The sequence below is a fragment of the Callithrix jacchus genome, chromosome 6 (assembly GCF_049354715.1).
Source record: "Callithrix jacchus isolate 240 chromosome 6, calJac240_pri, whole genome shotgun sequence".
NCBI classification, from domain to species: Eukaryota; Metazoa; Chordata; class Mammalia; order Primates; family Cebidae; genus Callithrix; species Callithrix jacchus.
This window is the reverse complement of record NC_133507.1, coordinates 37,554,960-37,580,907: the sequence shown is the minus strand read 5'-3', so window position 1 is coordinate 37,580,907 and position 25,948 is coordinate 37,554,960. Positions and strand designations below refer to the sequence as shown.

The following is a 25,948-nucleotide window of genomic DNA, read 5'->3' as shown; positions in this document are numbered from 1 at the left end:
GCACAAGTGCTGAGCGAGCGTCCCAGAGCCCTTCATGGGGAACGGGCCTTGGCAACAACTGCCAGGCACATGCAGCAAATCTGCTCTGAAACCAGGAAGGGCACTGCAGGCTCTTTGTGACTCAGGAGGCCCAAGAAGGGGTCCTCAGCTTTTCCTCACTCCTCCCATGTGATGCTGAGGATAAGGAACTGGGGGACACTATGCCCTAAGATGACCTCCACATGGCAAAGTATCAGGCCATAGAACTCACTGCAGAGACTGTGGCAGAAGCAGACCCACAGCTCTTCCCCAGAAGCCCTCAAGAATTTTGTCAGCGACAAAGCCCAAGTTTCCCAAGCACACTGATGCACAGATGCCATGGGCACCAGACTACATGGCTCATCTCAGGTGGGGGCTCGGATGTGCGTGAGTTAAGCTGCTCCAGGGAGGGTGACTGCTTAGGAATCTAAGATCCATCCAGCTGCTTTCTCATTCTGACCAGTCCAGGGGGGTGCTAGCTCCAGGGACAGCAACAGCAGGAGCAACCCAGGGCCTCTGCCACCTCCATGCATCTGTGAGCAGCGTGCTGCTCAGAGACGGAGCAGGGAGAGGTGAAGAGGAGGCAGGCCAGGTCACATGCAGGAGGGCGCCAGGCTCCACCCACCAAGAGAAGGACTGCTTGTTCATGCTCTGGAGGAGGTGGGTGAACAGGGGGTGGGGGGGCAAGCAAAGGAGGCTCCAGGCCACCCCTTCATGGGAAAGCACAATGGTACTGCTGATAGTCAAGGAAACAGACGAGAACATAGCTCCCAAAGGAACCGCAGCTTCCCCGCTCCCAGAGCAAGAGTACCACAACCTCATCTGTTCCTGCTGCCAGGGAGGGGGCTCATGAAGCTACACAGGGAGGGCCCGGGAGAGGCCAGACCTCCAGGCCTCAGGTGTCCACACATCAGGCTGCAACACCCTCTGTCCGCCACCAGGAAGTAGAGAAAGATGTCCACCTTTTATTCGGCTTCTGAGTGACAGGTGGGTGATGGGTTTCTGCTTCCCACCATGCAGCCTGTGAAAACTCACTCAGAGGCAGGATAAGAACCAGCAGGCTGAGCAGAGTCAGAAGCAGGAGGTGGGAAGAAAAACTGTGCAAACATACCTTGGCATGTGGGGACTGCATTTTTTGGTACATCTCCAAGGAATAGTGGTGAAGCCACATTTCAACAAAAACCTGCAAAAAAAGCATTAGCTAGTCAAACCATTCTTGACAACAGTGCCAGACCATTCAGTGGGGAAAGGACAGTGTCTCCAACAAGCAGAGCTGGGAACACAGAATATCCACTTGCACAACAGTGAGGCTGGGCCCTTCCCTCACACCCTCGCCAAAAAATAACTCAAAGTGGGTAAATGACTTGAGGATAGAAACTAAAACCTTCATTCTCAGAAGAAAACATGGGAGAAAGCTTCATAACCCTGGATTTGGCAATGACTAATTAGATATAACACTCAAAGCATAGTAACTAGACTTTATCAAAATCAACACTCTTGAGCATCAAAAGATACTACTGGTAAAGAAAAAAGGCAACCAGCAGGCACGGTGGCTCAGCCCAGTCATCCCAGCGCTTTGGGAGGCTGAGGTGGATAGACCACTTGAGGCCAGAAGTTCAAGACCAGTGAACATCTGTCTCTATAAAAATAGAAAAATTAGCTGGGTATGGTAGGGCACACCTCTAGTCCCAGTTACTTGGGAGTATGAGGTGGGAGGACCGCTTGAGCCCAGGAGTTTGAGGCTGCAGTGAGACGAGATTGCGCCACTGCACTCCAGCCTGGCAACAGAATTAGACCGCTTTGAAGAAAAAGAAAGCGGGGGCTGGGCACAGTGGCTCATGCATGTAATCCCAGCACTTTGGTAGGCTGAGGTGGATGGACCATCTGAGGTTGGGAGTTCGAGACCGGCCTGACCAACATGTAGAAACTACCATCTCTGCTAAAAATACAAAATCAGCCAGGTGTGGTGGCGCATGCCTATAATCGCAGCTTAGCTACTTGGGAGGCTGAGGCAGGATAATCACTTGAAACCAGGAGGCGGAGGTTGCAGTGAGCCAAGAGCATGCCATGGCACTTCAGCCTGAGCAACTCCTCAAAGAAGACGAAACTCCGTCTCAAAAAAAAAGCAACTCAAGTGTCTACTGAGAGCTGAATAAATAAACACAATGTGGTACATCCATACAATGGAACACTCTTCAGCCTTGAAAAGCAAGGAAATTCTGACACATGCTGTAACGTCGATCAATCTTTAGTCCATTATGCTATGTGAAGCACACTAGTCACACACAAATAAGTACTGTGTGCTACAGATAAACACTCTAGGCATGAGATCTAGGAGTCAAATCCATAGGAACAGAAAGCAGAATTGTGGTTGCCAGGGCCTGGGTAGGGAACTGTTTAATACGTTTTTTTTTTGTTTGTTTTTTTTAATTAAAAGAGATGGAGTCTCACTTTGTTGGCCAGGCTGGTGTTGAACTCCTGGCCTCAACTAATCCTTCCCTGCTTGGCCTCCCAAAGCACTAAGATTACAGGTGTGAGGCCCCTGTGGCCAGGCTGATTTAGTTTCAGTTTTGCAAGATGAAAAGCATTCTGGAGATTAGATGTACAACTATGTGAATGTATTTAACACTACTGACTATACACTTGGAAATGGTTAAGACGGTAAATTTTATGTCATGTATACTTTATAATTAAAATGTTCTTAATTAAAAAAAATAAAAAGGGCCAAGTGCAGGGGCTCACATCTGTCATCCAAGCCCTTTGGGAGGCCGAGGTAAGTGAATCACTTGAGGTCAGGAGTTTGAGACCAGCCTGGCCAACATGGTGAAATCCTGTCTCTGTTAAAAATGCAAAAATTAGCTGAGTGTGGCAGCAGTTGTCTGTAATCCTAGCTACTCAGCAGGCTGAGGCAGGAGAATCACTTAAACCTGAGAGGTGGAGGTTGCAGTGAGCCAAGATTGTGCCACTGCACTCCAGCCTGGGCAACAGAGGGAGATTCCATCTCAAAAAAAAAAAAAAAAATTAATGCTTTGATCCAGGAAACAGCAGAACCTTCCAGTTCTGCCCTATAAGCCTGTTTCATGGTCTCCTGCCCTCTTCATGGCCAGCAGAGCCCACAGTCCACACAGCCAAGAGCCATCTGGGCATCATGGTCCCCTCTGTGAACAGGGGCAATGGTTCTTACCATTCCACACCCCCAAGAATGCTGTGAAATGGCGTGGAGGTTTCAAAAACTGCAGCACCCCACATACTAGGAATTATATACAAGGTGGGAGATAAAATGCTGTCTTATCTACATGACAGGCTGTCAACAGTGAGGCCGTGGCTATCAAGTCAACCCCAGGATCCAGTGTCAGAAGCAGCACCTGCCAAATCTCTCTGAGGTGTGCCGAGAAGACACAGCCAGGACCTGGGAATTGGCCAGCACTCAGGATGCAAGCCAGCCCATACCATGCTGAGAGGCTGGAGCCTCTCTGGGCAGACAAGGGAATCTGTCAACTACTACTTGGATCCCCTGAATCAATGGGAGGCCTGTGGAGGCTGCACAGACCCCTCACCATTCAGTGTCATACAAATGCTACTGGGGCGGGGCTTAATATCTACATGACGGTAATTGCAGAAAACACCTCCAACCACATGGTAGATGGAAACCAAAAGACTGCAACAATTACATTACCACAGGCAAAATGAAACAACTCCTATGGACAAGGGATCCTGGGATGAAAAACACCATCAATTAAATATAAGTTAGAAGGGTGGGCAGATTTATTTTCATGTTTTCTAAATGTCATAGCAGGGCAATACCAACCATTTAGAATCAGCCCCAGGCTGAGGGGCCATCTCTGGGACTCTGTCCCACATAATGGAAGTGGCTGAACAGTTTCTTTTCTTCTTCTTCTTTTTTTTTTAAATTAAGACAGCCTCACCATCTTGGCCAGGCTGGTCTTGACCTCAGGTGATCCACCTGCCTCGGCCTCCCAAAGTGCTGAGATTACAGTCGTGAGCCACCACGCCCAGCCAACAGTTTCTTTTTTTTTTGAGATACAGTCTAGTTCTGTCACCCAGGATGGTGTGCACTGGTGCGATCTCAGCTCACTGCAGCCTCTGCCTCCCGGGTTCAAGTGATTCTCCTTCCTCAGCCTCCAAAATAGCTGGGACTACAGTCATGCACTACCATGCAGGGCTAGTTTTTGTATTTTTAGTGGAGATGAGGTTTCACCATGTTGGCCAGGCTGGACTCAAACTCCTGACCTTAGGTGATCTGCCCACCTCAGCCTCCCAAAGTGCTGGGATTATAGGCATGAGCCCAGCTGGTTAAACAGTTTCTTTTGACCAGCTCAACTCTCACCTGGAGCAGAGTTTCCCATCTCCAGATCTCACGGGAGGCTGGGTCTGCATTCATAGACGTCTGATGAGAGACGTGTCGCTTCAGGAGGCTAGTGTGGTGGAGGCCATAGGAAGCAAAGGGCATGGCTGGTGTCCTGAGGGACACACAGAAACAGGCCCGAGTTAGGGGGTCCCGCTGGCCTAGCCAGGGACAATCTGGATAACAAAATCAATGATAGCAGGAACAGATTACAACTTGCTCAATGGCACAATGCCCACCCCTCACCACCCTCTGATCCACACTAACATACCTGAATAAATAAACAGCAAAGAGAACAGTCTTCCTTACCACAGAGTGACCACTGACCCACTAATCAATGAAGGAGGGATGAAGTTAGAGAACCACCATTTGGCAACTGTCCTATTAATAGCTGATTTGGTCAAGAATCAACAGTGAGGTGAGGCATGGGGGCTCGTACCTGTAATCCCAGCACTTTGGGAAACCAAGACAGGAGGATTTCTTGAGGCCAGGCATTTGAGACCAGCCTAAGCAATAAAAAGAGACCCCGTCTCTACAAAAATATTGAAACATAAAATAGCTGGGCATGGTGGCATGTGCCTATAGTCCTAGCTACTTAGAAGGCTGAGGGAGAATGGCCGGGGCCAGGAGTTGAGGCTACAATGACATATGATTCTGCAACTGCACTCCAGCCTGGGGTGACAGAGTGAGACCCTGTCTCTAAAAGAAATAGGAAATTTCCAGCCTGGGCAATATGGTAAAATCCTGTCTCTACAAAAATTAGCCAAGTGTAGTAATGCCTGCTTGTAGTCCTAGATACCTGGGGGGCTGAGATGGGAGGATGACTTGAGCCCAGGAGGTTGAGGCTGCTATAAGCAGAGATTGCACCACTGAACTCCAGGCTGGGGTGAGAGAACAGACCCTGTCTCAAAATAAAATAAAATCAATTTGAAACACAGGGAGAATCAACAGTGGATGTTAACACTAGTGGTAATTACATAGTCTTCATACATCTTCCTAGTAAATTCTTGTTATCAATCTTTTTTTCTTTTTTTGAGGCAGAATCTTATTCTGTTGCCCAGGATGGAGTGCAATGATGCAATCACAGCAACCTCAACCTCCTAGACTTAGGCCTCCCAAGTAGCTGGGACCAACACCACCACGCCTAGATCACGTTTTTCTTTTTAGCAGAATCAAGGTTGTGCTATGTTGCCCAGGCACTCATTACTACTTTTTATGTTTTTTTGTTTTTTTTTTTTTGAGGTAAGGTCTGACTCTGTAGCCCAGGCTGGAGTACAATGCATGATCTTGGCTCACTGCCACCTCTGCCTCCTGGGTGCAAGCAATCCTCCCACCTCAGCCTCCCAAGTAGCTGGGATCACAGGTACACACGAGCACACCTGGCTAATTTTTAAATTTTTGGGAGAGATGGGGTTTTGCTATGTTGCCAGGGCTCGTCTCACACTCCTGAGCTCCAGTGATCCACCCACCTAAGCCTCCCAAAGTGCTGGGATTACAGGCATGAGCCACTGCCTGGCCTCAATACTATTTAATCTAGGCAGAAAGTACTTATTTTACAGTGGAAAGACCTGGCTGACACCTTTTCTGCCCAGTGATGAAGGGCACCTGGCAAGGACCAGGTGTCCCACTGCAGTGGTCCTACCAACAAAGCCCAAAAGCTGGGCCTAGTCACCAGCAAGTATCAGACAGCTTAAGGGGTAGCCGCATGCTTTGGACAGGTCAAGGTCAGAAAAGACAGAAAGGCTAAGGGACCATTCCTGACTGAAGGGGACTAGAAACATCACTGCACACAGTAGGTGAGCCTGTGCTGGACCCCGGCCAGCTAATGGGCAAGAGTGGGGTACCTGGTGGTGAACCCCAAGTGGGGTCTGATGACTAGGTGGCAATACTAACTTTCTGGTGTGGTTATAGGCACTGTGACTACATAGGATAATGCATTTGCTTCTAGGAAATACACTGAAATGTTAAGAGATCGAGGGATGTCATATCCTGTAGCTTACTCATATTGGCTTAGGGAAAAAACACATACAATAAACGTAGAATAAAACAGATGCAACAAAATGTTAACAATTTGGAAATCTGGGGGAAGGGTCTATGAAAGTTCTTTTCTCTGAGGCAGGATCTTGTTCGTTACCCCAGGCTAGAGTGCAGCAGCACACTCACAGCTCATTAAACTCCTAGGCACAGTGATCCTCCCATTTCAAGTCTTCTGAGTAGCTGGGACCATAGCTGCACATCACCACACTTGGCTAATTTTATTTTTTATAGAAATGAGGTCTCCCTATGTTGCCCAAACTGGTGTGGCATTCCTGGCCTCAAGTGACCCTCCTGCACTGGCCTCCAAAAGTGCTGGGATTACAGGTGTAAGCCACCATGCTCAGTTTGCAAGTTATTTTTATTATGCGGGGAAGTTTTTCTGTAAGTCTGAAGTTATTTCAAAATAAAAAGTTAGGTGTGGTAGCTTGCACCTGTTTAATTCCAGCTACATGGGAAGCTGAGGCAGGAAGATTGCTGAGGCTAGGCGTTCAAGAACAGCCTGGGCAACAGAGCAAGGCATCCCCATCTCTGCCAAAAAAAAAAATTTTTCTTTAAATTAGCTGGCTGTGGTGATGCATGCCTGTAGTCACTGAGATGACAGGATGGCCTGAGTGGTGACTGTGCCACCAAGTTATAACTGTCACACTCCAGCCTGTGTGACAGAGTAAGACCGTCTTTAAAAAATATAATGGCTAGGCCAGGCGTGGTGGCTCACACCTGTAATCCCAACACTTTAGGAGGCTGAGGCAGGCAGAACACTTGTGGTCAGGAGTCTGAGACCAGCCTGGCCAACATGGTGAAACCCTGTCTCTAACTAAAAATACAAAAATTAGCTGGGCATGGTATAGCTGTAGTCCCAGCTACTCAGGGGGCTGAGCCAGGAAAATCGCTTGAAGCAGAGACAGCACCACTATACTCCAGCCTGGGTGACAGTGAAACTCTGTCTCAAATAAAACAAAAAACAAATAAAATAAAAAACCCACAATGGCTGAGTGTGGTGGTTCATGCCTGTAATCCCTCCATTTTGGGAAGCTGAGGCAGGAGGATCACTTTTGAGTCCAGGAGTTCTAGAACAGCCTGGGCAACAAAGCAAGAACCATCTTACAAAAAATAAAAGCTGGGTGTGGGGATGTATGCCTATAGTACCAGCTACTTGAGAAGCTGAAGTGGGAGGATCACTTGAGCTCAGGAGGTCAATATTGCAGTGAGCTGTGATCACAACACTGCACTCCAGCCTGAACTCTGTCTCAAAAAACAAACAAAAAAAACAAAAGGCAATTATATATATTTCTTAAGGGGGGGTAAGAGGGGGAGATAAGCATCTCACTCTATTGCCCAGGCTGGAGTATCATGGCACAATCTCGGCTCACTGCAACCTCCACGTCTCAGGTTCAAGCAATTCTCCTGCCTCAGCCTCCCCAGTAGCTGGGATTATAGGTGTTCACCACCACGCCCAGCTAATTTTTGTATCTTTGGTAGAGGCGGGGTTTCACCATGTTGGCCAGGCTGGCCTCGAACTTCTGGCCTCAGGCGATCCACCCACCTCAGCCTCCCAAAGTGATGGGATTACAGGCATGAGCCAATTTGCCCAGCCTATATTATTTCTAAAAGAAAAACAAAACAAAACAAAAAAACCCAAAAAGTTAAAACAAGCAAAAAAGCCAGGCATAAAAAAATCACTGTGCAGCTGAATTCTGCATCTGACAAGGTGGGAATCCACTTAACCTCCATGTCCTCCACAGGATCAGCAACATTTCAGGGTCACTGATCACTGTCACCGCCTGGGAAGCCTCTCCTCCCTGCCGATCCCTTTTTCCCCTCCACTCTCTGGGGCATCTGTCCACACATGTGAATTATAGGCAGAGGCCTGGCCTGGCCTGGCTTGCACATGCCAGCAGATCTGGGGTGGGCCAGCATCTGCAGGAAGGGGCCTACATGCAGTCTCCTGGGAAGGTGATGGGCCAGCGAGATTAAGGAGGGTCAGAGGAGCACAGGCAGCTGCTGCTGGGACAAGAGGGTCTCCTGGGAAGTCAGCCAAGAGGGCCTGGGTTAGGGCCCAACGAGGCCCCAGCACAGCCAGGCATGAAAGCCCCTGGTTCATACTCCCCACCTGTGCAATCCGGAATCAGACTCAGCCTGTTTGGGATGGCACAACAGGCTCTTTGGCCCAGGGCCTCCCCCTCAAAACCTGCTCCTGGGTCCGACAGAGAATTCCATTTTTTTGGCTCATAGGACAACACTTCCACCCTGCTCGTTGCCTCAGCCACCGCCTGAGGGGAGTGCTGCTCGATGCAGAGCACAGCCTATTCCCATGCAGGCCATGGAGGCCTCCAGAGACCTGACAGCTTCAGTGATGGCCACAGACACCTAAAACTAAAGGACAGATCATCCTCCACATCCCACCCTCCAGTCTGTGCTAAGACAGCTAGGAATGGGAAATGAGGCATAAGAAAAATTGGGGCACCCTGGACAAAGGATAGCACCACTGTCCCTGTGAACAGTGCAACTGACTGGGCCACTCCCTTATGGAAGGGCCAGGTCTTAACAAAGGGCAGCCTTACCTGGGAGGTGGTGAGGGGCTGGCACCCCCTGGGCTGGAGGAGAGTGGTGGGGGACACTGCCTTCGGTGGGCAGGAACCATGACAGGTACCTGTCCACCAGGATGAAATAGGCACAGTCTAAAGTACGGACGTGGAGGGACACAGGTAGTGGCTGGAAAACCAAGCTAGTTGTTAGCAAAGGCTCTGGACACTGCCTGGCGGCCGAGCACTGGCAAGTGCAGGAAGTCCAGGGCCGTGGCCCCACCCCTCCCAGGAAGAGACATCCCTTCCCTACCTTCTGAGTGATGAGGCTCAAGGCAAAGAAGAATATGTAATACTCGAACGGATCTGATGGCAGCGTCAGGGGCAAACATGCAGGGTTGCTGAGCCATCCCCACCCCCAGCGTCGAGTGCTGGGGCCACCCACAGTCTCCCTACCTCAGGGCCACCAAAGGATACTCAGGGCAAGGTTTTCAGGCCAAGGCCCCCAGCAGGGGTGAACTGGACTTTGTTGTGGTACAGAGGACTGTCAGGGAGGACACACTCCTGGATGGATGCCTTCACAGGACCCTGCAGAGAGAGGCAGTGGGGCTTGTGGGCAGGCGCTGTTGCATAATGCCTGATATGTGGTGCCCCACATGCACAGCAGCCCTTCGGGAAGGCTGCTGGAGAAGAGACCTGCATACAGAACCCACCTGTGGGGATAGTGCCCTGCCACTGAGAAGTGCCTAAACAAGAGTCTTTGCTTAAAACTTCTCCTACCATCTCATAAAAAGCTTCAGACGACAAAGGTAGTGGCCATGCAATACCCATCTCCTTTGTGTCTCATCCCGGAGCAACTCATTCCTGAATTTGCCCTCAGAGGACTGGAGGAGAGTACCCATCACTGCAGGGCTGTGCAAGGCCCACTGCCCTGAGCACCACTCTCGCCTCTGTGTTCTACTTACAGGCAGGTAGGAGACTGGAAAGTCAAACTTATAGTCTTCAGCTTGAAGCTTATAAACCGACTTCATCATTGGGCCACTGAAGATGAAATTGAACAAACAAACAAAAACAGGGCAAATGAACTGCAAATTATCTTGCTTTGATTGTTTCTTAACGTTAAGAAATTGAGAGAGTGACTTAAAAGTGGAATCGCCATGAGGAAGCACCCAGCCTCTCTCAGGCGACAAACCTACCTACCCAGGGTCAAGAAATTCCATCGCGATGCTGTACTCCACAGGACTCACATGCCCCTGTAAGCAGCGGAGGTTCAAGCCAATGAGGACACCATCTAAGCTGCCAAAAATGTTCTCTACCAGCCATGGGAAGATGGTGTGCAGCTCCTGAAACAGTGTGCGGAAAAGCTGTGGGCAGGACCAGTGCCCATTCCTGCTCCAGCTCCAATCATGTACCACCTGCTACCCAGCTCCCTCTGAGGAGGCCACTCCCTGGCTTAGACTCAGGGGATCAGCCCTGTACCCAAAGGAACCCTGGTGCCATGGTGCCAACAAGAAGAGCAGCTTTGGGTTCTTCCAGTGGGATGCATGGCATATGTCGGCCTCCAATCAAAATACATCTTTTGTGTGTGTTAGAAGACTAAATTAAAAAAACAAACAAACAAAAAAATCAACATAAACAATGAAGAAAGTAAAAAATGTAAAAAAAAAAAAAAGCATGTTTTTTTGCAACAGGGTCTCACTCTGTTGCCCTGGCTGGAGTGCAGTGGTGCAATCAGGGCTCACTTCAGCCTTGACCTCCTGGGCTCAAGCAATGCTCCCACCTCAGCCTTCCGAGTACCTGAGACAATAGTCTCACACCACCATGCTCAGCTAATTTTTAAATTTCTTGTACAGACAGGGTCTCAGTATGTTGCCTAGAGTGGTCTCGAGCTCCTGGGCTTAAGTGATCCTCCCACCTTGGCGTCCCAAAGAGTTGGGATTACAGGCATGAGCCACCACACCAAAAGATTCTTTAAAACAATGTTGGAAACTTCTGACTTGAACGATGTTCCATCAAAGAAAAGCAACATCCTTCCCAGCGTGAAGACCCTGAAACGTAGCCGACCTGTTGCCATTTGCTATTAACTCCTTGTCTAGGCCCACTACCTGGGCTTGACAATTCCAGAAGTGATTTAAATACATATTTTTAGCAATCTCAGCCTTGGTGCTATTGCCATTTTGGGCTGGTTACTTTGTTGTAGGGAGCTGTCCTGTGCTCTGCAGGATGTTTCCAGCATTCCTGACCTCTACTTCCCAGATGCCAGTAGCATACACTCCCCATCCACCCCCAGATATGACAACCAAAAATGTCTCTGACATTGCCAAATGTCCCCCGAGGGACAGAGCACCTGCGGTTGAGAACCCCTGATCTACAAGTTCAGATGTTTAAATGTGTCCATAAACATAATGGTCACAATAATGCCTCTGTGCCAGGCAGCGATCAGGGCCGGGTGGCAGGGGTTGGGGGGGTTGGGAGGGGTGGAGAAATAGGAATTACAGTAAAGTTCTTCAAGGAATGTATAAGACATGCTGCAAAAAGAGACATTAGCAAAGCTATACCTTTGCTGGAAAATCCTCAATGACTTTAACCAAGTCTTGGCACTGCTGTGGAAAGGGCTTATTTATAGAATCAGCTTTCAGGCTAGCCTAGAAGACAGAACAAAGCAAAAAAATCATGAAGGCATTCACTATGCAGCTTTTAGTGTTACCCTGTATTGAGTCAAACAGAAATCCAAGCAACAGGTTATGAGTCAGGCACATAACCACTGGCCTCACTCCCCAGCCCCTCACGTGTGTCAGTGGCCCAAAGAATGCTACTAGGAAAAGCTGTGGTTCTGTGCTCTCTGGACCAGGAACTCTCAGGCTTGTTTCCCAGTACCCCCTCAGAGTGCTGCACGTCATCAGAACAGGACTGACTTACACCGACCCTTAAGTAGGGATTGGCCCCAGGGTCAGCCCCAAAACCAGAAGAGGATCTCAACTGTGTACGGGCAACTGTCACAGACCACAGAGTACCGCTGTGTCTGTATGCATCAAATAAAAATTTCCCGCCTGATGGACCACAGTGATTACACTGTTGTGACCATCAGTAAGAATGCCCAACAACATCAGGGCTATGGCAGAAGCTCTTAAACAAGCTGTGCTTTATTCAGTAAACAGTGAACCTACTAAACGACTGACCTTAAACACGGGGCAGGCAAATAATAGCTTTAGCCAAGTAGACACTAATCACAAAGGCAATGGAGGGGCCAGAAAAGACTCAGGACAAGGACTAATGAGATCTACCCACAGTCACGGGATGTGAGGAAAGCACCCTGATGACAAGGAGAAAAGGGGCGTCTGTACAAATGGATTAAGATCAGGAGAAACTGCTAGAATTTCAATGTAGATAGCTTTGCCAAAGGATATCTAAGGCCTTGTCTACCTCCATATGAGGGTGGATTTCACAGGGCTTGAGACAGAGATGGAGGCTTACGCTGTCTGGCCAGGCCTGTTGGCTTCAGTGGGGTGCACTAAGGAAGAATGTCCTTCCACATAAATGTTCACAAAAACACCTCCTAAGAACTAAAATTAGGAACTTCCATCACCAATACTTACCTCATACCTAACTTCAAACTTCTCAATAAGTTTTCAGTATCATTTTTTCTTCCTTTTGAGTCTTTACTATGTTGCCCAGACTGGTCTCAAACTCCTGGGCTCAAGTAATCCTCCGGCCTCAGTCTCCTCAGTAGCTGAAACTCCAGGCATAAGCCATTGGACCCAGTTCTCAGCATCATGTTTAATACTTAAAGTGCAAACCTAGCAGCCCCCAGCACAACTGTCTCCACTTTTCACTGATGACAGTTATGATCATTAGAATGCTTCATATCTATTCAAGAATGTACAGGTGATGAACAGTCTGATATACATCCTTCTCACTTGCTCCTCTTCCTCCTCATACCCTTGGGAAGTTGAGAAAATAGCATTTGAATAAACTTGTCTTGAGACTGAATAACTCCAAGTTCTTTAGTATTAAGGAGGCATAGTCAAGCTTAAGTTGTCTGGCATTGTTGACACCACATGCCCCTGAAAAACAACCACTACAGAGCTCTTCAAATCAGTGGGAAGAACACTCAAGTCCCACAGCTACAGAACTATGGCCACACTGACACTCGTGCAGGTGGCTGATATTTACCAGTAGAAAGCTGGGCTGCTGCAGGTGAGGGAATGCCATAGCAGCCTCCAGTGGAGAGTCGAAAATGGCCTTCTTAGCAAACCACTGTGGAAAAACAAAGATGAAATCTTAACATCTGCAACACAGAAGAATCTTTCCATTTTATTTTTTTACAGACGGTCTCATTTTGTTGCCCAAGCACAATGCAGCAGCACAATCACAGCTTACTGCAATCTCAAACTCCTGAGTTCAAGCAATCCTCCCACCTCAGCCTCCTGAGTAGCTGGGACTACAGGTACGCACCACCACGCCTGGTTAATTTTCTTTTTTGTTTTTTGTCGAGACAGGGTCTGGCTATGTTGTCCAGGCTAGTTTCAAGTCCTAGCCTCCACGGATCCTCCTGTGTTGACCTCCTAAATGTTGAGGTTACAGGTGTGAGCCACTGCACCTGGCCCTAACAAAATATTACATAGTTTCACAATGCCCACGAGAACATCTGTGTAACACGACACACATTACATTACCAATTCTCATGTCTTTCTTACTTATTTATTTGAGACAGGGTCTTGCTTTGTTGCTCAGGCTGGAGTGCAGTGGTGTGATCATAGCCCACTGCAACCTCAATCTCCTGAGCTCAAGTGACCTTCCTGCATCAGCCTCCCAAGTAGCTAGGACTATAGGCACACACCACCAGGCCCAGATACTTTTTGTATTTTCTGTAAAGATGGGGTTTCATCATGTTGCTCAGACTGCTCTTGAACTCTCGGACTCAGGCCATCTACACGCCTCAGCCTCCCAAAGTGCAGGGATTACAAGTGTGAGCCACCACACCCAGCCAGCAATTCCGATGTTTTATAGAACACTATTCTTGGCCAGGCACAGTGACTCATGCCTGTAATCCTAGCACTTTAGGAGGCCCAGGCAGGCGGATCACCAGAGGTCAGGAGTTCAAGACCAGCCTGGTCAACATGGTAAAACCCCGTCTCTACTAACATACAAAAATTAGCCAGGCACAATGGTGGGTACCTATAATCCCAGCTATTTGGGAGGCTGAGACAGGAGAATCGCTTGAACCCAAGAGACAGTGGTTGCAGTGAGCCAAGATCGCATTACTACACTCCAGCCTGGGTGACTGAAGGAAGACTCCATTTAAAAAAGAAAAAAAAAAATTGATCATGGATACTTCGAACGCACTTGCAGCCCCAGGTTCTTCCCGGGGCTACTCTTAAAAAAAAACGAAACACTGTTCTCATGCAGCCCACAGTGGCCAACTTCAGAGCCAAGTTTGTGGTGCTAAATCCTTGGCAATGCTTGTACAGCATTTGTTACACACCAGGACTCGCTCTAAAGGCTCTCTGTATATCTCCTCATTTAATCCTCAGTGGTAGGCAGAACTCTAAAGATAGCCCCAAGATTCCTGACCCCTGGCTGTTCAATCAAATACTCATCTAGGTACTGCTATGACAGCATTCTGCAGATACAATTAGAGTCCTAGTTAGTGGATCTTAAGTTAGAGAGTAGCCCCCAGCCGACAGCCAGCAAGAAAACCGAGACCTCAGTTCTACAACTCCAAGGAACTGGATTCTGCCCTCAACCTAAATAAACCTGGAAGCAGCTTCTTTGCTCCAGATAACAGCAAAGCTGCCAACACCTTGAATTCAGTCTTGTGATACACAGCTGAGCCTGCCTGGACTTATGCATACGTAACTATGAGATAATAAACGAGTGTTGGTTTAAGCTGCTAAGTTTGTCATATAAAAATAGAAAAACCATCTTCACAACAACACTATGGGTACAGATGTACAATGAGTGCATGTCTGTAAAGATGAGGAAAGAGAGGCAGAAATGGGAAAAGTCACTTACTCCCACCCAGCTAGTAAGTGGCAGAACCAAGATTCCAATACAAAGACGGCCTCGCGAAACTCTCTGGGACAGGGCAAAATCCCTGCATATTACCTTTGCACTATGCAATGAATGGAGGAGAAGAGCAAGCTCTGCCAAGGGAGCCTTTGAATGAGTCATCAGAAAACTACAATCAAAGGCCAGTGGCGGTGGCTCACGCCTGTAAACCCAGCACTTTAGGAGGCTGTAGCAGGTGGATCACTTGAGGCCAGGAGTTCAAGACCAGCCTGGCTAACATGGCAAATCCCCATCTCTACTAAAAATACAAAAATTATCCAGGTGTGGTGGCAGGTGCCTGTAGTCCCAGTGACTTGGGAGGCTGAGGCACAAGAAATGCTTGAGCCCAGGAGATGGAGGTTGCAGTGAGCCAAGATCCCACCACTGCACTTTAGCCGGGGTGACAGAGGGAAACTCTGTCTCAAAAAAATGAAAACAAAACAAAACAAAACAAAAAACTAGGATTAGCTTTCCAGATTCCTATCTCTCCGTCCACCCAGATCAAAAATGAAAAATGCTCAGACCTAGACTTCGCAGAGGAAGTCTGCCAAGTCCCAGTGGTGAGCTACGTACAGTTTTCCTGGCCCAGCTCTGCCTACTGCACAAGTAAAGGCACTGGGGTGGCACCTGGCAGTCTGTGGAGGGGGAGAGGCTGGGTTTAAGAAGGCTGTGTAGGCAGTTGTAGTGTGAGAGGAAACAGGAATCTCTGCCACTTGGCAATAGGAACATCTCCCAAGTTTTTTACTTATTTATTTTTTGAGACAGAGTCTCACTCCTTCATCTCATTGCAACCTCCACCTCCAAAGTTCAAACAATTCTCGTGGCTCAGGCTCCTGAGTACCTAGGACTACAGGTGCCTGCCACCATGGCAGGCTAATTTTCCTATTTTTAGTAGAGGCAGGTTTCCCTGTGGTGGCCAGGTTGGTCTCAAATTCCTGGCCTCAAGTGATCCGCCACCTAGGCCTTCCAAAGTATAGGCTTTTTCAATTCTTAACCTAGCTATCCATTTCAGTGTTAAAGAAAATTTTAAAGCCTCAGTCCTAAGACACTTGGTCAAGAAAACATCCAAAATGATCAGAGCAGCATAAAACTGGACTGTTGGATAAACACAGAGTTTTAGAGGTGATGACGTGAAAGCATCTCTGCTCAGAAGCTTTCATGGGCAGCAACGGAAAGAGTGAGGCCCAGAGGAACTTCCAGGACATTTCCAAGAGAGGAAATTCAAACCCGGGAATTCCAAGAGGTGTCTCGCACGCTCTGGTTCTGATTCTGCCATAGTCCCCCTCGCCCATCAAGGTCTTTGAGTGCCCTGCACTTAGCGTCCGCTTCATCTGGCCTCTTCAACACCTATTTTCTCCAAGAGCTGCTTCGGACCCCGTTTGGTTTCTTTCTTTTTTTTTTTTTTTCCTGAGTGTGACAGCTCTTAGGCAACGCCAATCGATCCAAGCCAATTCTGTCGTTGCCAAGACCTCCCTCAGCAGCATGACCCCACTTGTTGTGCCCAACTCTCCTGCCAATTGGGCATCGGGTCCCTATTACAGCTGAGGAAACCCAGGCTTGGAGATGTCGAGGACACAGTAAGGGTCGAGCAGAGACCCACATCCGGCTCTTCCTCCCACACCGCCTGTTGAGACCAAGGCTCAACTTCAACACAAAACTCTCCTTCCCTCAATTCCTTTAATGAACGTTAACCTTCAACGAGCAGTGTCTCGTACCCTACCGAGACAGAGTGTACAAGTCGCGCTGGAAGGTAGCACAAAGACATGGCCCAGGAGGGTAGCAGGAAGACTCAGCCGGGGCCCTCGCCTCCCCAGCCCGCCCGGCCTGGGTAGAGAAGCCGGGGCCGGCCCGAGTCCTGGGGCTCGCGGAGGAACGGAGACGGCCTCCCCAGGGACTCGGGGAAGCCGCCGGGGCGCGGGACCGTTTCAAGCGCGCCTCCCGCGCCACTCACCACCTGTGGTACCCACAGCATTGACCGCGTTAGAGCCGGAAGCCGCCATTCCGCCACGGCGCCGCAATGTCGTCATCAAGCTGCGCACAGGAGCCACGCCCCGCGGCCAGGCGGGAAAAGCGTCTCTACCACTTTGGGTAGCTACCTCAAAAGGCGCCTGCGCAAAGTGAAGGCCGGCCGGGCGTGAGGGGAAGCAGGGAGGGAGGAGGTGTGGGGAAGTGGAGGTAATGCGCCTGCGTAGTGGCGGCCTCCGGCCTCTGACGGTTAGGCTCAGGCACAGCAAGGAGAGCGCATGCGCATAAGCAGAGTGGTTGAATAGGGCCCCACCCGAGGAGCGCTCCCTAGCGCGGCACCTGCGCGGACCAGAAAATTGCAGGCTTTCTTGTACCAGGCATTTACTGAGCGCCCAGTGTATGCCACCTAAGTGAGCACGACCAATGTAGTCTATCAGGGAGGCCCTGACCGCCAAGCCCTGGGCCCCTGCGGTCCATCAGGCCACCCCCGACACCTAGCACGCCGCCCAGCACACCGTAGGCGCCCAATAACTGTTGTGCTCGAATGACGGCCGCGGAGGCCCGGCGCTAGCGCTACAGGGAGAGGGTGGCGGGCGCCTCCTCTAGGGGACGCGACGCGGGCGCGGCGAGGCGGGGCGCACCTTCACGCTGGCGGTGCGGATGGCGGCGCAAGGCGCAGGGCCAGGGCCGGGGTCGGCTGCGTCCCCGGGGCTGGAGGTGGCCCGGCAGAAGCTGGCGCTGCGGCGGAAGAAGGTGCTGAGCGCCGAGGAGATGGAGCTTTACGAACTGGCGCAGGCAGCGGGCGGCGCCATCGACCCCGATGTGTTCAGGTGAGTGGGGCGGGTGGGGGTCGCACGCTCGCCCATCACCCCGACCTCTGCTCTGGAGATCCGCCGAGCCCGCTGGTCTGGAGGAACCCCCAGTCCTTGTCGTTTCTTCAGGGAGGTGGCCGCCCCGGGCGGGGGGGCTCACCGGCCCTGCGTTTGTCCCCGCCAGGATCCTGGTGGACCTACTGAAGCTGAACGTGGCCCCCCTCGCCGTCTTTCAGATGCTCAAGTCCATGTGTGCCGGGCAGAGGCTGGCGAGCGAGCCCCAGGACCCTTCGGCCTTGTCTCTGCCCACGTCGAGCGTGCCCGAGACCCGAGGTTAGAGCCGGACCTGCTGTCCCTTCCCCGGTGGCGGTGGCGGTGGTGGTGGCGGCAGGCGGGGAGGGGGCAGGCACGGCACAGCAGCAAGCGGTGTGGCCCTGAGTGGCCAGGCCTGTTTGTGGGGTCTTGGTCTAGCACCTGCAGGGCCCATCCGTGGGCTCTGCTCCCGGGCCTCGCTGCTAGCCTTAGCAGGCACGTCCAGGTCAGGTGGACACAGAGTACATGCCCCAGGCTGGTCCAGGCGGGCTAGGGCTCCTCTCAGCTCCCTCCCCACCTCTTCTCTCAGGCCTTCATCCCACAAAGTCGGGAATCAAGACAGTTTGGGGCTGGGCACTGTGGCTCCCGCCTACAATCACAGCCACAACGGGGAGAGGATCATTAGAAGTCGTGAGTTTGAGACCAGTCTGGGTGACAGGGTGAGATCCTATCTCTAAATATATTTTTTAATAGACACTCTCAGTTTCTGTCCTGTCGCATTAAAGCCTCCAGGGAAGTACCCAAGGAGCAGGGCAGGCAGAGGTCTTCCTGCCACCTCCTGCCTGTACCCTTCTTGGGCCCAGTTCTTGTGCAGGGACTTGGACAGCCTGGCCAGCTTTTCTCTGAGGATTGCAGGAAGGGAGTCAGACACAGAACTCCCAGGGTGCAGAGGCCTACAGAGCCTCCTCCCTCTCCAGCGTGGTGACTGGGCTGAGTAGATGCTGGGGCTGAAAGTGTCGTGGTGGAGCCTCAGCCCCTGCTCATCCCCTTGCATGTTGCTCCTGTTTCTGACAGCTCTCTGAAATTCAGCAGAACCTCCCAGGCCAATGGAAGGAGGCCCAGAGCTGGCTCCCTGCCTGGAAGCATGAGGACATCGCACAGGCATCCTGAGAAGGGGTAGAGAGCAGGCTGCCTTCATGGGGGTGTGCCCCAGGGTATGGGCTCCCAGGCCTCCTGCCCCGAGAGGCCCCGGGCACCTGCGTGCTGGCTTTCTCACTGACCCATGCTCTGTCTGCTCTCTTTGTGTCTCTCTCTGACCTCCAGAGGCCTCCTTTCTCTCTGCCAGGAACAGTAGCCCCCCTGGGAGGCCCTCCTTTTCCTCTGGCCTGCAGCCTGCAGCCTCTCCGGTTCTGCTCCACAGCCTGGCTGCCACACACTCGCCTCTCTCTCCAGGCCCCCCAGGTTCCCTCCGCCTCTCTTGCTGCCTGTTCTCTCCTTTTGCAGGTTGCGTTTGTTGGCTTATTTCAGGGGGGGTGGTTGGTGCTCTCCCTTGTTTCCATGGAAACTGCCTGGGGCCAAGAGGCAGCTTTGAGCCGCAAGGGCAGGACCAGGCAGGCCACCGCTGCCCTGCCGCTAAGCAACAGGGCACAGTTTCGGGTTCGGTTTATTAGTGACGTGGTTTGGCAATCTCTAGACCCCACAGTCGGGCTGGCATCGGGGATGGGAGCAACACCCGCACTGTAAAGAGCCCCACTCCAGGAGAGGCCAGCCAGTCGAGGGGTGGTGTGCTGTGCTGGAGAGCACTGCCCAAGGTGTGACAAACACCTCGGCCTCTTGGAATCTGTCCCCTACCCGGACAGGAAGTCTGGGAGCTGAAACAGAGGCTCCTACCTTCCCCCAGTCCCCTGGGCAGCACCACATGGATGTCATGTGCTGGTCCCATGGCCACACTCCAGCACGCAGCCCCCTTGCCCATCTCACTCCTGAGTTGGGGCCACTTCCCAGGCGTCACTAGATGTGATGAGGCTAGGGGGCCCATAGCTAGGGGCCTATGAGAGCCCAGGGGTCTCTGATCGTACCTCCTGCATGCGCCTCCCTACAGCGCCCACATCCCTGCCACCCTGAGCTCAGGCCCAAGGGAGGATGGGGAGGGGCTGACAGACAAGCTGGAGTAGGAGTGCACGGACTGTAGGCTGAGATGAGCAATTGAGGGACAAGTTTCCAGCAGGAGGGAGAAACCGGGAACAGAGGCCTTGTCACTCCAGGGGATGTTGCTGCTCACTCAGGGGCTCTGGGTGCCAGGCCCAGCTCTCAGTGCAGAGGGCGTGGCAGGGAAGTGAGATGGTCACACTCAGTCCAGTGAGAGGCAGTGAGGAAAATCATTAGCAAGGCCGGTGTGTTGGCTCACACCAGCACTTTGGAAAGTCAGGGCAGGTGGATCCCTTGAGCTCAGAAGTTCAGGACCAACCTGGACAACATAGCAAGACCCTTCTCTACAAAAAACACAAAAACTCGCCAGGCAGGCGTGGTGGTGTCTGTCTATATTCCCAGCTACTTGGGAGGCTAAGGTGGGAAGATCGCCTGGGCCTAAGGGGATTGCTGCAGTGAGCCGAGATTAGGTGACTGCACTCCAGCCTGGGTAACAGAGCAAGACCCTGTCTCAAAAAAAAAGAAAAAGAAAAACCGCCAGCAATGGAGATGGGAGGAGGCTTCTGAGCCCAGAGAGCAGCACAGGTTACACGGTGCATGGCAGGAGGGGCCTACAGGGCCCCACACGTGTGAGCTGGGTGGTGGGAGGGGCTGGTGAGGCAGAGTGCTATCCAGGCAGGCCCCGGGGTGGAAGGAAGGTGGTGGAGGGGCACAATCAAGATGTATGTGGGGGTTGTGGCACTGGGATGCAGGAAGAGAGGGGCCAGGAGATCAGGGGGTGCCCTGTGAGCAAACGGGGGCTCCGAGAGAAGTGGGAGGAAGCCCCTAGCACAGGGACAGGTGTGGCCTAGAGTGCTGGGCTCCTCCGGGTCATTTGTTTCTCAAGGCTCTGTCCTGGAAGCATAGCCCAGGCCCGGCCCTGTAGGCTGGGCAGCAGAAGGCCAGGACATGAGGGCACAGAGGCCCCATGGGGATGCAGGAGAACCTGAGGAGGAGGTGGAGGGGAATGGGGCAGACAAGGAGTGTGCTGCTGAGTGAGAGGCAGAGGCCACAGATGGAATTGTGAGAGCTCTGAGGTCCGCATCTTATAGCATCTGACCACATAGAGCTCCAGCTGCCCCGGTAATGGCAGAATCTGGGACAGAGGACATAAGGGGGTTTGTGGGAGTGATGTGGCTAGGGGGCATGGAGGCCATAGATTTCCCTCAGGACTCGCGTGTGGAGTTCTCCAGGCTGTGGGCCAGGCCCATGGGAGCCTGCCTCTGTGAGCTGCAGCAGGTACCCCAGGTCCTCTGGATGCGTGTCCACTGGCCGTCCAGATGGCCTGCAGGGACCACCACCACCAAGCTCACTCATACCCACAGGGAAAGGGAAACAGAAAACCAGAAGCACAGAGGGGCAGTGCTTGTCGTGGGGAGGGTCTGGAGTCACTGAGGGAAAAATAAATTGAGTCCAGCATTTTGTTTAAGTTTAGGGAATCTATACATTTGAAGCGTTGTCCAGAGTATATCAGTTGATATTTGGAGTGTGGAAGCCGTGAGTCCTACCTGAGCTGTGCTGCCTGATACAGGAACCATGGCTGGCATGGTCATTGCACTGCGTGTGTTATGCACAGCAGATATCAAAAGACTGGTACAGAAGGGAGTGCAACAAAACCACTACACTTTGGGAGGCCAAGGCTGGTGGATCTGTTGAGTACAGCAGTTCAAGACTAGCCAGGGCAACACAGTGAGACCCAGTCTCTACAAAAAATACAAAAATTAGCAGGGCATGGTGGCACACATCTGTAGTTCCATCTACTTGGGAGGCTGAGGTGGGAGGATTGCTTGAGACTGGGAGGTCGAAATTGCAGTGAGCTGTGACTGCACCACTGCACTCCAGCCTGAGTGACAGAGTGAGACTCTGTCTCAAAACAACCCCAGTGTGAATGAGGTTGGGCATCGTGGCTCATACCTGTAATCCTAGCACTTTGGGAGGCTGAGGCAGGAGGATCATTTGAGACAAGGCTGGGCAACATAGGAAGACCCCATCTGTACAAACAAATAGACAAACCAAAAAAAAAAAGGTGAATGCAACATCTTATGAATAACTTATGTACTGATTACATACTGAAATAATACATTGGATATTTTAGATTAAAGTACTTAAGCTTATTATTATTATCATTATTTTTGGAAACAGAGTCTCTGTCACCCAGGCTTGAGTCCAGTGGCACACGAGTAGCTCACTGCAGCCTCAACCCCTTGGGCTCTGGCGATCCTCCCACCTCCTCTTGAGTAGCTGGAACTACGGGTGCACACTACCACACCTGGCTAATTTTTAAATTTTTTGTAGAGATGGAGGTCTCACTATGTTGTCCAAGCTGCTCTCGAGCTCCTGACCTCAAAAGATCCTTCCACCTTGGTCTCCCAAAGTATTGGAATTACAGGCATGAGCCACTGTCCCCTGCTGAGTCAGGCTGTTTTTAATATTCAATGGTCGTTGACTACTTTTGGCACTTAGGAAGGCCCAGCAGGGACCAGGCCCAGGGGCATCAGTCACCCGACCCTCGCACGCCAACCTCTAGCCGCACTTGGTTCAACCCCACTGCCTAGCCCATCTGACTCAGCCCCTCCTAAGGGAGCAGGGCTAAGCAAAGCTGGTTTTCCCACTGCAAGGCGCGGCAGGCCATTCTCTTTTGGCCCTTCTTTTCCTTCATAAAGTAAAGAGGCCTGAACAGGACTCCCCACTCACCCTGAGAGCACGTGATTCGTGAAGATTTCCAGGATTTTCTTACCATCAGGTATGGCTTAAAGTTACGTTGGTTTCATATTTCCAGGGCTTGTCAACCCTGTCAGATTGAAAGATAAGCATTATTAGCCAATTGTGGCCCCGTGCTTGTAGTCCCAGCTACTCCGGAGGCTGAGGCAGAAGGATCCCTTGAGGCCATGAGTTTGAGACAGCAACGAACTGTGATTGCATCACAGCACTTTAGCCCAGGTGATAGAGCAAGAGTCAGTCTCTAAACACCCTCCCCCCAACACACACACACACACAAATCATATGATTATTTGTTCTTTTCTACTTCCCTCTCGTCCTTGTTTCCAGAAGGGACTGGGTCAGTACTGAGGGGAGGAGAGGAAGCTCAGATGGTGCAGACTGAAGGGAAGCTGGCTCTGAGTCAGGCCCAGGTCTGGGGCCTGCTGTGTTGTGTGCTGTGGGGAGCAGGGCCTTAGTTACCCTGAGAGCGCATGGGCTCCTGAGCACCGAGGTTAGGACATGGGTACAGAAGATCTGACTCTGTCTGGTCTGGCCCACAGAGGGACTATGGGCTCAGAGGAGGATGCTGGCCCAGTATGGGAGCTGCTGCAGGGTGGCAGGGCCCGTTTGCTCATAGAAGACAGAATCCTCACCCCAACCAATCAGTGGGGACTAGAATAATCAGTTTGTACCGAAGGAGACACGTGGTGACCGAATGTTCTCTGCTTTGTGCCTTTTTCACAAGTCACTGCTGGGCTGAGGTGGCCAAACATCACCCAACACATGTTCCTGGCTGTGCCCCTCCTTGGCTCAGGGCAGCCCTGACTCCATCTTTGTTGAGTCAAGTGTGCCAAGCTGACAGAGTTCCAAGTGTGACACTGCTGTAACCCTCACCACCCACCAGGCAGGAATGAGCACAGCTCTCATTCTCTGAGGAAGAACTCCAAAACTCATAAGGAGGGCTGCCCTATCCCTGCAGGGCATGGGGAGACTTCGTGGTATTAGCATGGAAAGGGAGCTGGAGGTGCCTCGGGAAGAGCCAGGGTCCACCGCGTCTCAGACACAGGAGTCTTCACTTGTTCAAAGTGACAAATGGTGAAACAGAAATGACCTAAGGGATCCCTAGACACCCGGTTGCATCTTTTCTCCAAGAACGCAGTTTCCCATTGCAGGCTGTTTGCATTTGATAAGAGGCCAGGGAAGGACCAGGATTGAGGTTAGGTGTTCTGATAGCTGGACCTTTGTCTGGAGTCACCCTAAAACTGGTGGCAGGGGAGTTCTCACAACGGACTGCCCCAAACCTTCCCAGGATTGAGCTAGCTAATGCCAGCGTGATTAGTCCAAAGATTTTGTTAGGGAACTTACATATGGAGGGGGCTGCAGTGTGGCCTCATGAGGCACAGCCAGGAAAGAGGTTCTGCCTAGGCACAGCTGCAGTGTGGAGTTAGGAGTTTGGCCCCGGTGGGGCCAGTTTCCACATGCTTAGCAACATGTCAGATCTTTCAGTGTTTCAAACAACAACCTAAACGTGTTTATCAGTGTCTGGGAAGAACAAACCCCAGCCAGGGTTTGAGCCTGCAAGGGGAACATGTAGCTGATGAGGTCAGCGTGGTCGAAGCACTCGGTCAGAAAACAGGAAAAGCTGGGGGGATGAAATGGGTGACCCAACACTGTGAGTCGGGCAGGGGACACATGCCCTGGTTAGAGCCCACAGGGCAGACTCTGCCAGGCCGGAGCAGGGGAGAACCCTGGCCAAGGCACTCCACATGGGAGGCTGTGACCCCACGGGCAAGCCTAATACCCAGGCACGTTTGTCCCTAGAAGGTCCTCTCAGTCAGTCTTGCTGATGCCATCAACACCGTGAGCCCAGGGAAGTCCATCCCATTAAAATAAAGCTCTGGCCCAAGTGTGGTTGCAGATCTTTCTGGGCTATCTTCACGAAAAAGCGTAAAGTAAGCAAATTACAAATCAAAGAAACTGAACCAGTGGTCTTCATCCGAGTGAGACTGGTGGTCAGAAGGAAAGTCTCAAAGCACTCAGACTGTGGCAGTAACCCAGTCATGGAATCTGGCAGCTAAACCCGAGAGCAAGAGGCTTGACCACTATTTGCAGAACACTTGGGTAGGAAGAAAACAATGTAAGAGCTTACAAAATGAAAATCAGCAACCTGATTCTAGGACTTGGTGACTGGAATACTTTCTGCCTGTCACTGCCTAGGGCAGCTCAGATGTATGGTCCAGTGTGAACACACCTGGAGGATGAGGCAGCCGGTCCCTGCTGCTGCTTCCGGCACCATCAGGGCAGACCAGGTTTGCTGCCCAGGCCAGGTGTGGACTGGATGCACTTACCTTCCCTAGATGGACCTGTGGCATGTCCTTTCAAAACGTTCCCTTGGCAGTTTGCTCCTTGCATGGATTCTCTTCTGGGACACATCCAAAAGGATGCCCTGTACACTGCCAAGGGCTTATGGGACACGGCCTGCCTTTATCAGTTCTGAGCCTCAGGACTTGGGGCTGATGCAGGGCCTCTAGCTGAAGTAGCTTTGACAGAAATGTATAAACGCAAACGTTGTTTAAGGAGCACAGGTACAGCAGGTGCTGCAGTTACCGGGCTCACCCATTTCTAATTATTGTGCTTTGTGTCTCCTCAGGGAGAAACAAAGGCAGCACTGCCCTCACAGGAGCACTGGCCCTGGCAGAACACAGCAGCCGCGAAGGATCCAGCCAGAGGATGCCGCGCCAGCCCAGCGCTACCAGGCTGCCCAAGGGGGGTGGGCCTGGGAAGAGCCCTACGCGTGGCAACACCTAGGATGGGGCAGAGACTTACCACAAGACTTTGTCCCCAGCAAAGGCTACATGTTATCTACTTCAGTTGATAATAAACCTTTCTGAGATTCAGAGGGTCCAGGTCAGACATTCTGTACTGTTTTTTGGCAGTATTAAGGCACAGACTTAGAATAAGGTTTCTGTGCCTGTCCTGGTTGTGCCACAGGTGAACTAACCTGGTCCCTTCACCATGAACTTCCTGGACCTGAATTGGATTTTGAGAAAAGGTGTCTGGATTACCAGATCTTCTACAAATAGATGTCAACAAACCACTTGAAATGAAACGTGGGAGGTTTTCTACCAAGAGGATTGAGTGCTGAGGGCAGGGAGGCTGTGTGTGTGCACATGGAGGGCGAGCGCTGCCTTCCAGGTTATCGTGGAGCACTAGGGTCACCATGGGTGTATTGTGACCTTCTGCAAATGCTTTGCAGA

General features: G+C 51.4%; 1 protein-coding gene and 1 pseudogene across 4 annotated transcripts in view; one reads left to right on the top strand and one right to left on the bottom strand.

Moving 5' to 3' along the window:
• The window catches only part of LOC100388813 (sphingomyelin phosphodiesterase 4-like), a 29,277-nt pseudogene extending 12,255 nt beyond the window's left edge, over positions 1 to 17,022 (bottom strand). The window contains exons 1-10 of the transcript XR_013518837.1: positions 16,962 to 17,022; positions 13,117 to 13,200; positions 11,502 to 11,588; positions 10,144 to 10,307; positions 9,909 to 9,984; positions 9,421 to 9,531; positions 9,257 to 9,309; positions 8,983 to 9,133; positions 4,367 to 4,560; positions 1,130 to 1,201 (exon numbers count right to left, since the gene is read on the bottom strand). The product of XR_013518837.1 is annotated as a sphingomyelin phosphodiesterase 4-like (transcript). The remainder of the gene's footprint in view (positions 1 to 1,129; positions 1,202 to 4,366; positions 4,561 to 8,982; positions 9,134 to 9,256; positions 9,310 to 9,420; positions 9,532 to 9,908; positions 9,985 to 10,143; positions 10,308 to 11,501; positions 11,589 to 13,116; positions 13,201 to 16,961) is intronic.
• Positions 17,023 to 17,591: 569 nt separating this feature from the next.
• On the top strand, positions 17,592 to 25,588 carry LOC100403917 (mitotic-spindle organizing protein 2B). Of its 3 annotated transcripts, XM_035304208.3 has the most exons (4): positions 17,592 to 17,789; positions 17,956 to 18,104; positions 22,610 to 22,734; positions 25,342 to 25,588. In XM_035304208.3, exons 1-3 carry the CDS (start codon positions 17,620 to 17,622, stop codon positions 22,705 to 22,707), a joined length of 417 nt encoding a protein of 138 aa, XP_035160099.2. In that variant the 5' UTR covers positions 17,592 to 17,619; the 3' UTR covers positions 22,708 to 22,734; positions 25,342 to 25,588. The 3 variants fall into 3 exon arrangements, with proteins under 3 accessions (XP_035160099.2, XP_035160098.1, XP_078183198.1); XM_035304207.3 differs by lacking the exon at positions 22,610 to 22,734; XM_078327072.1 differs by lacking the exons at positions 22,610 to 22,734; positions 25,342 to 25,588 and adding an exon at positions 18,394 to 18,985.
• The last annotated feature ends 360 nt before the right edge of the window (positions 25,589 to 25,948 follow it).

Bases quoted from the DNA above. Each gene is read 5' to 3' on its own strand.
- LOC100403917 (XM_035304207.3), top strand. From the start codon at position 17,620: ATGGCGGCGCAAGGCGCAGGGCCAGGGCCGGGGTCGGCTGCGTCCCCG. The intron at 17,790-17,955 runs GTGAGTGGGGCG...TGTCCCCGCCAG, and splicing joins ATCGACCCCGATGTGTTCAG to GATCCTGGTGGACCTACTGA. The intron at 18,105-25,341 runs GTTAGAGCCGGA...GTGTCTCCTCAG, and splicing joins GAGCGTGCCCGAGACCCGAG to GGAGAAACAAAGGCAGCACT.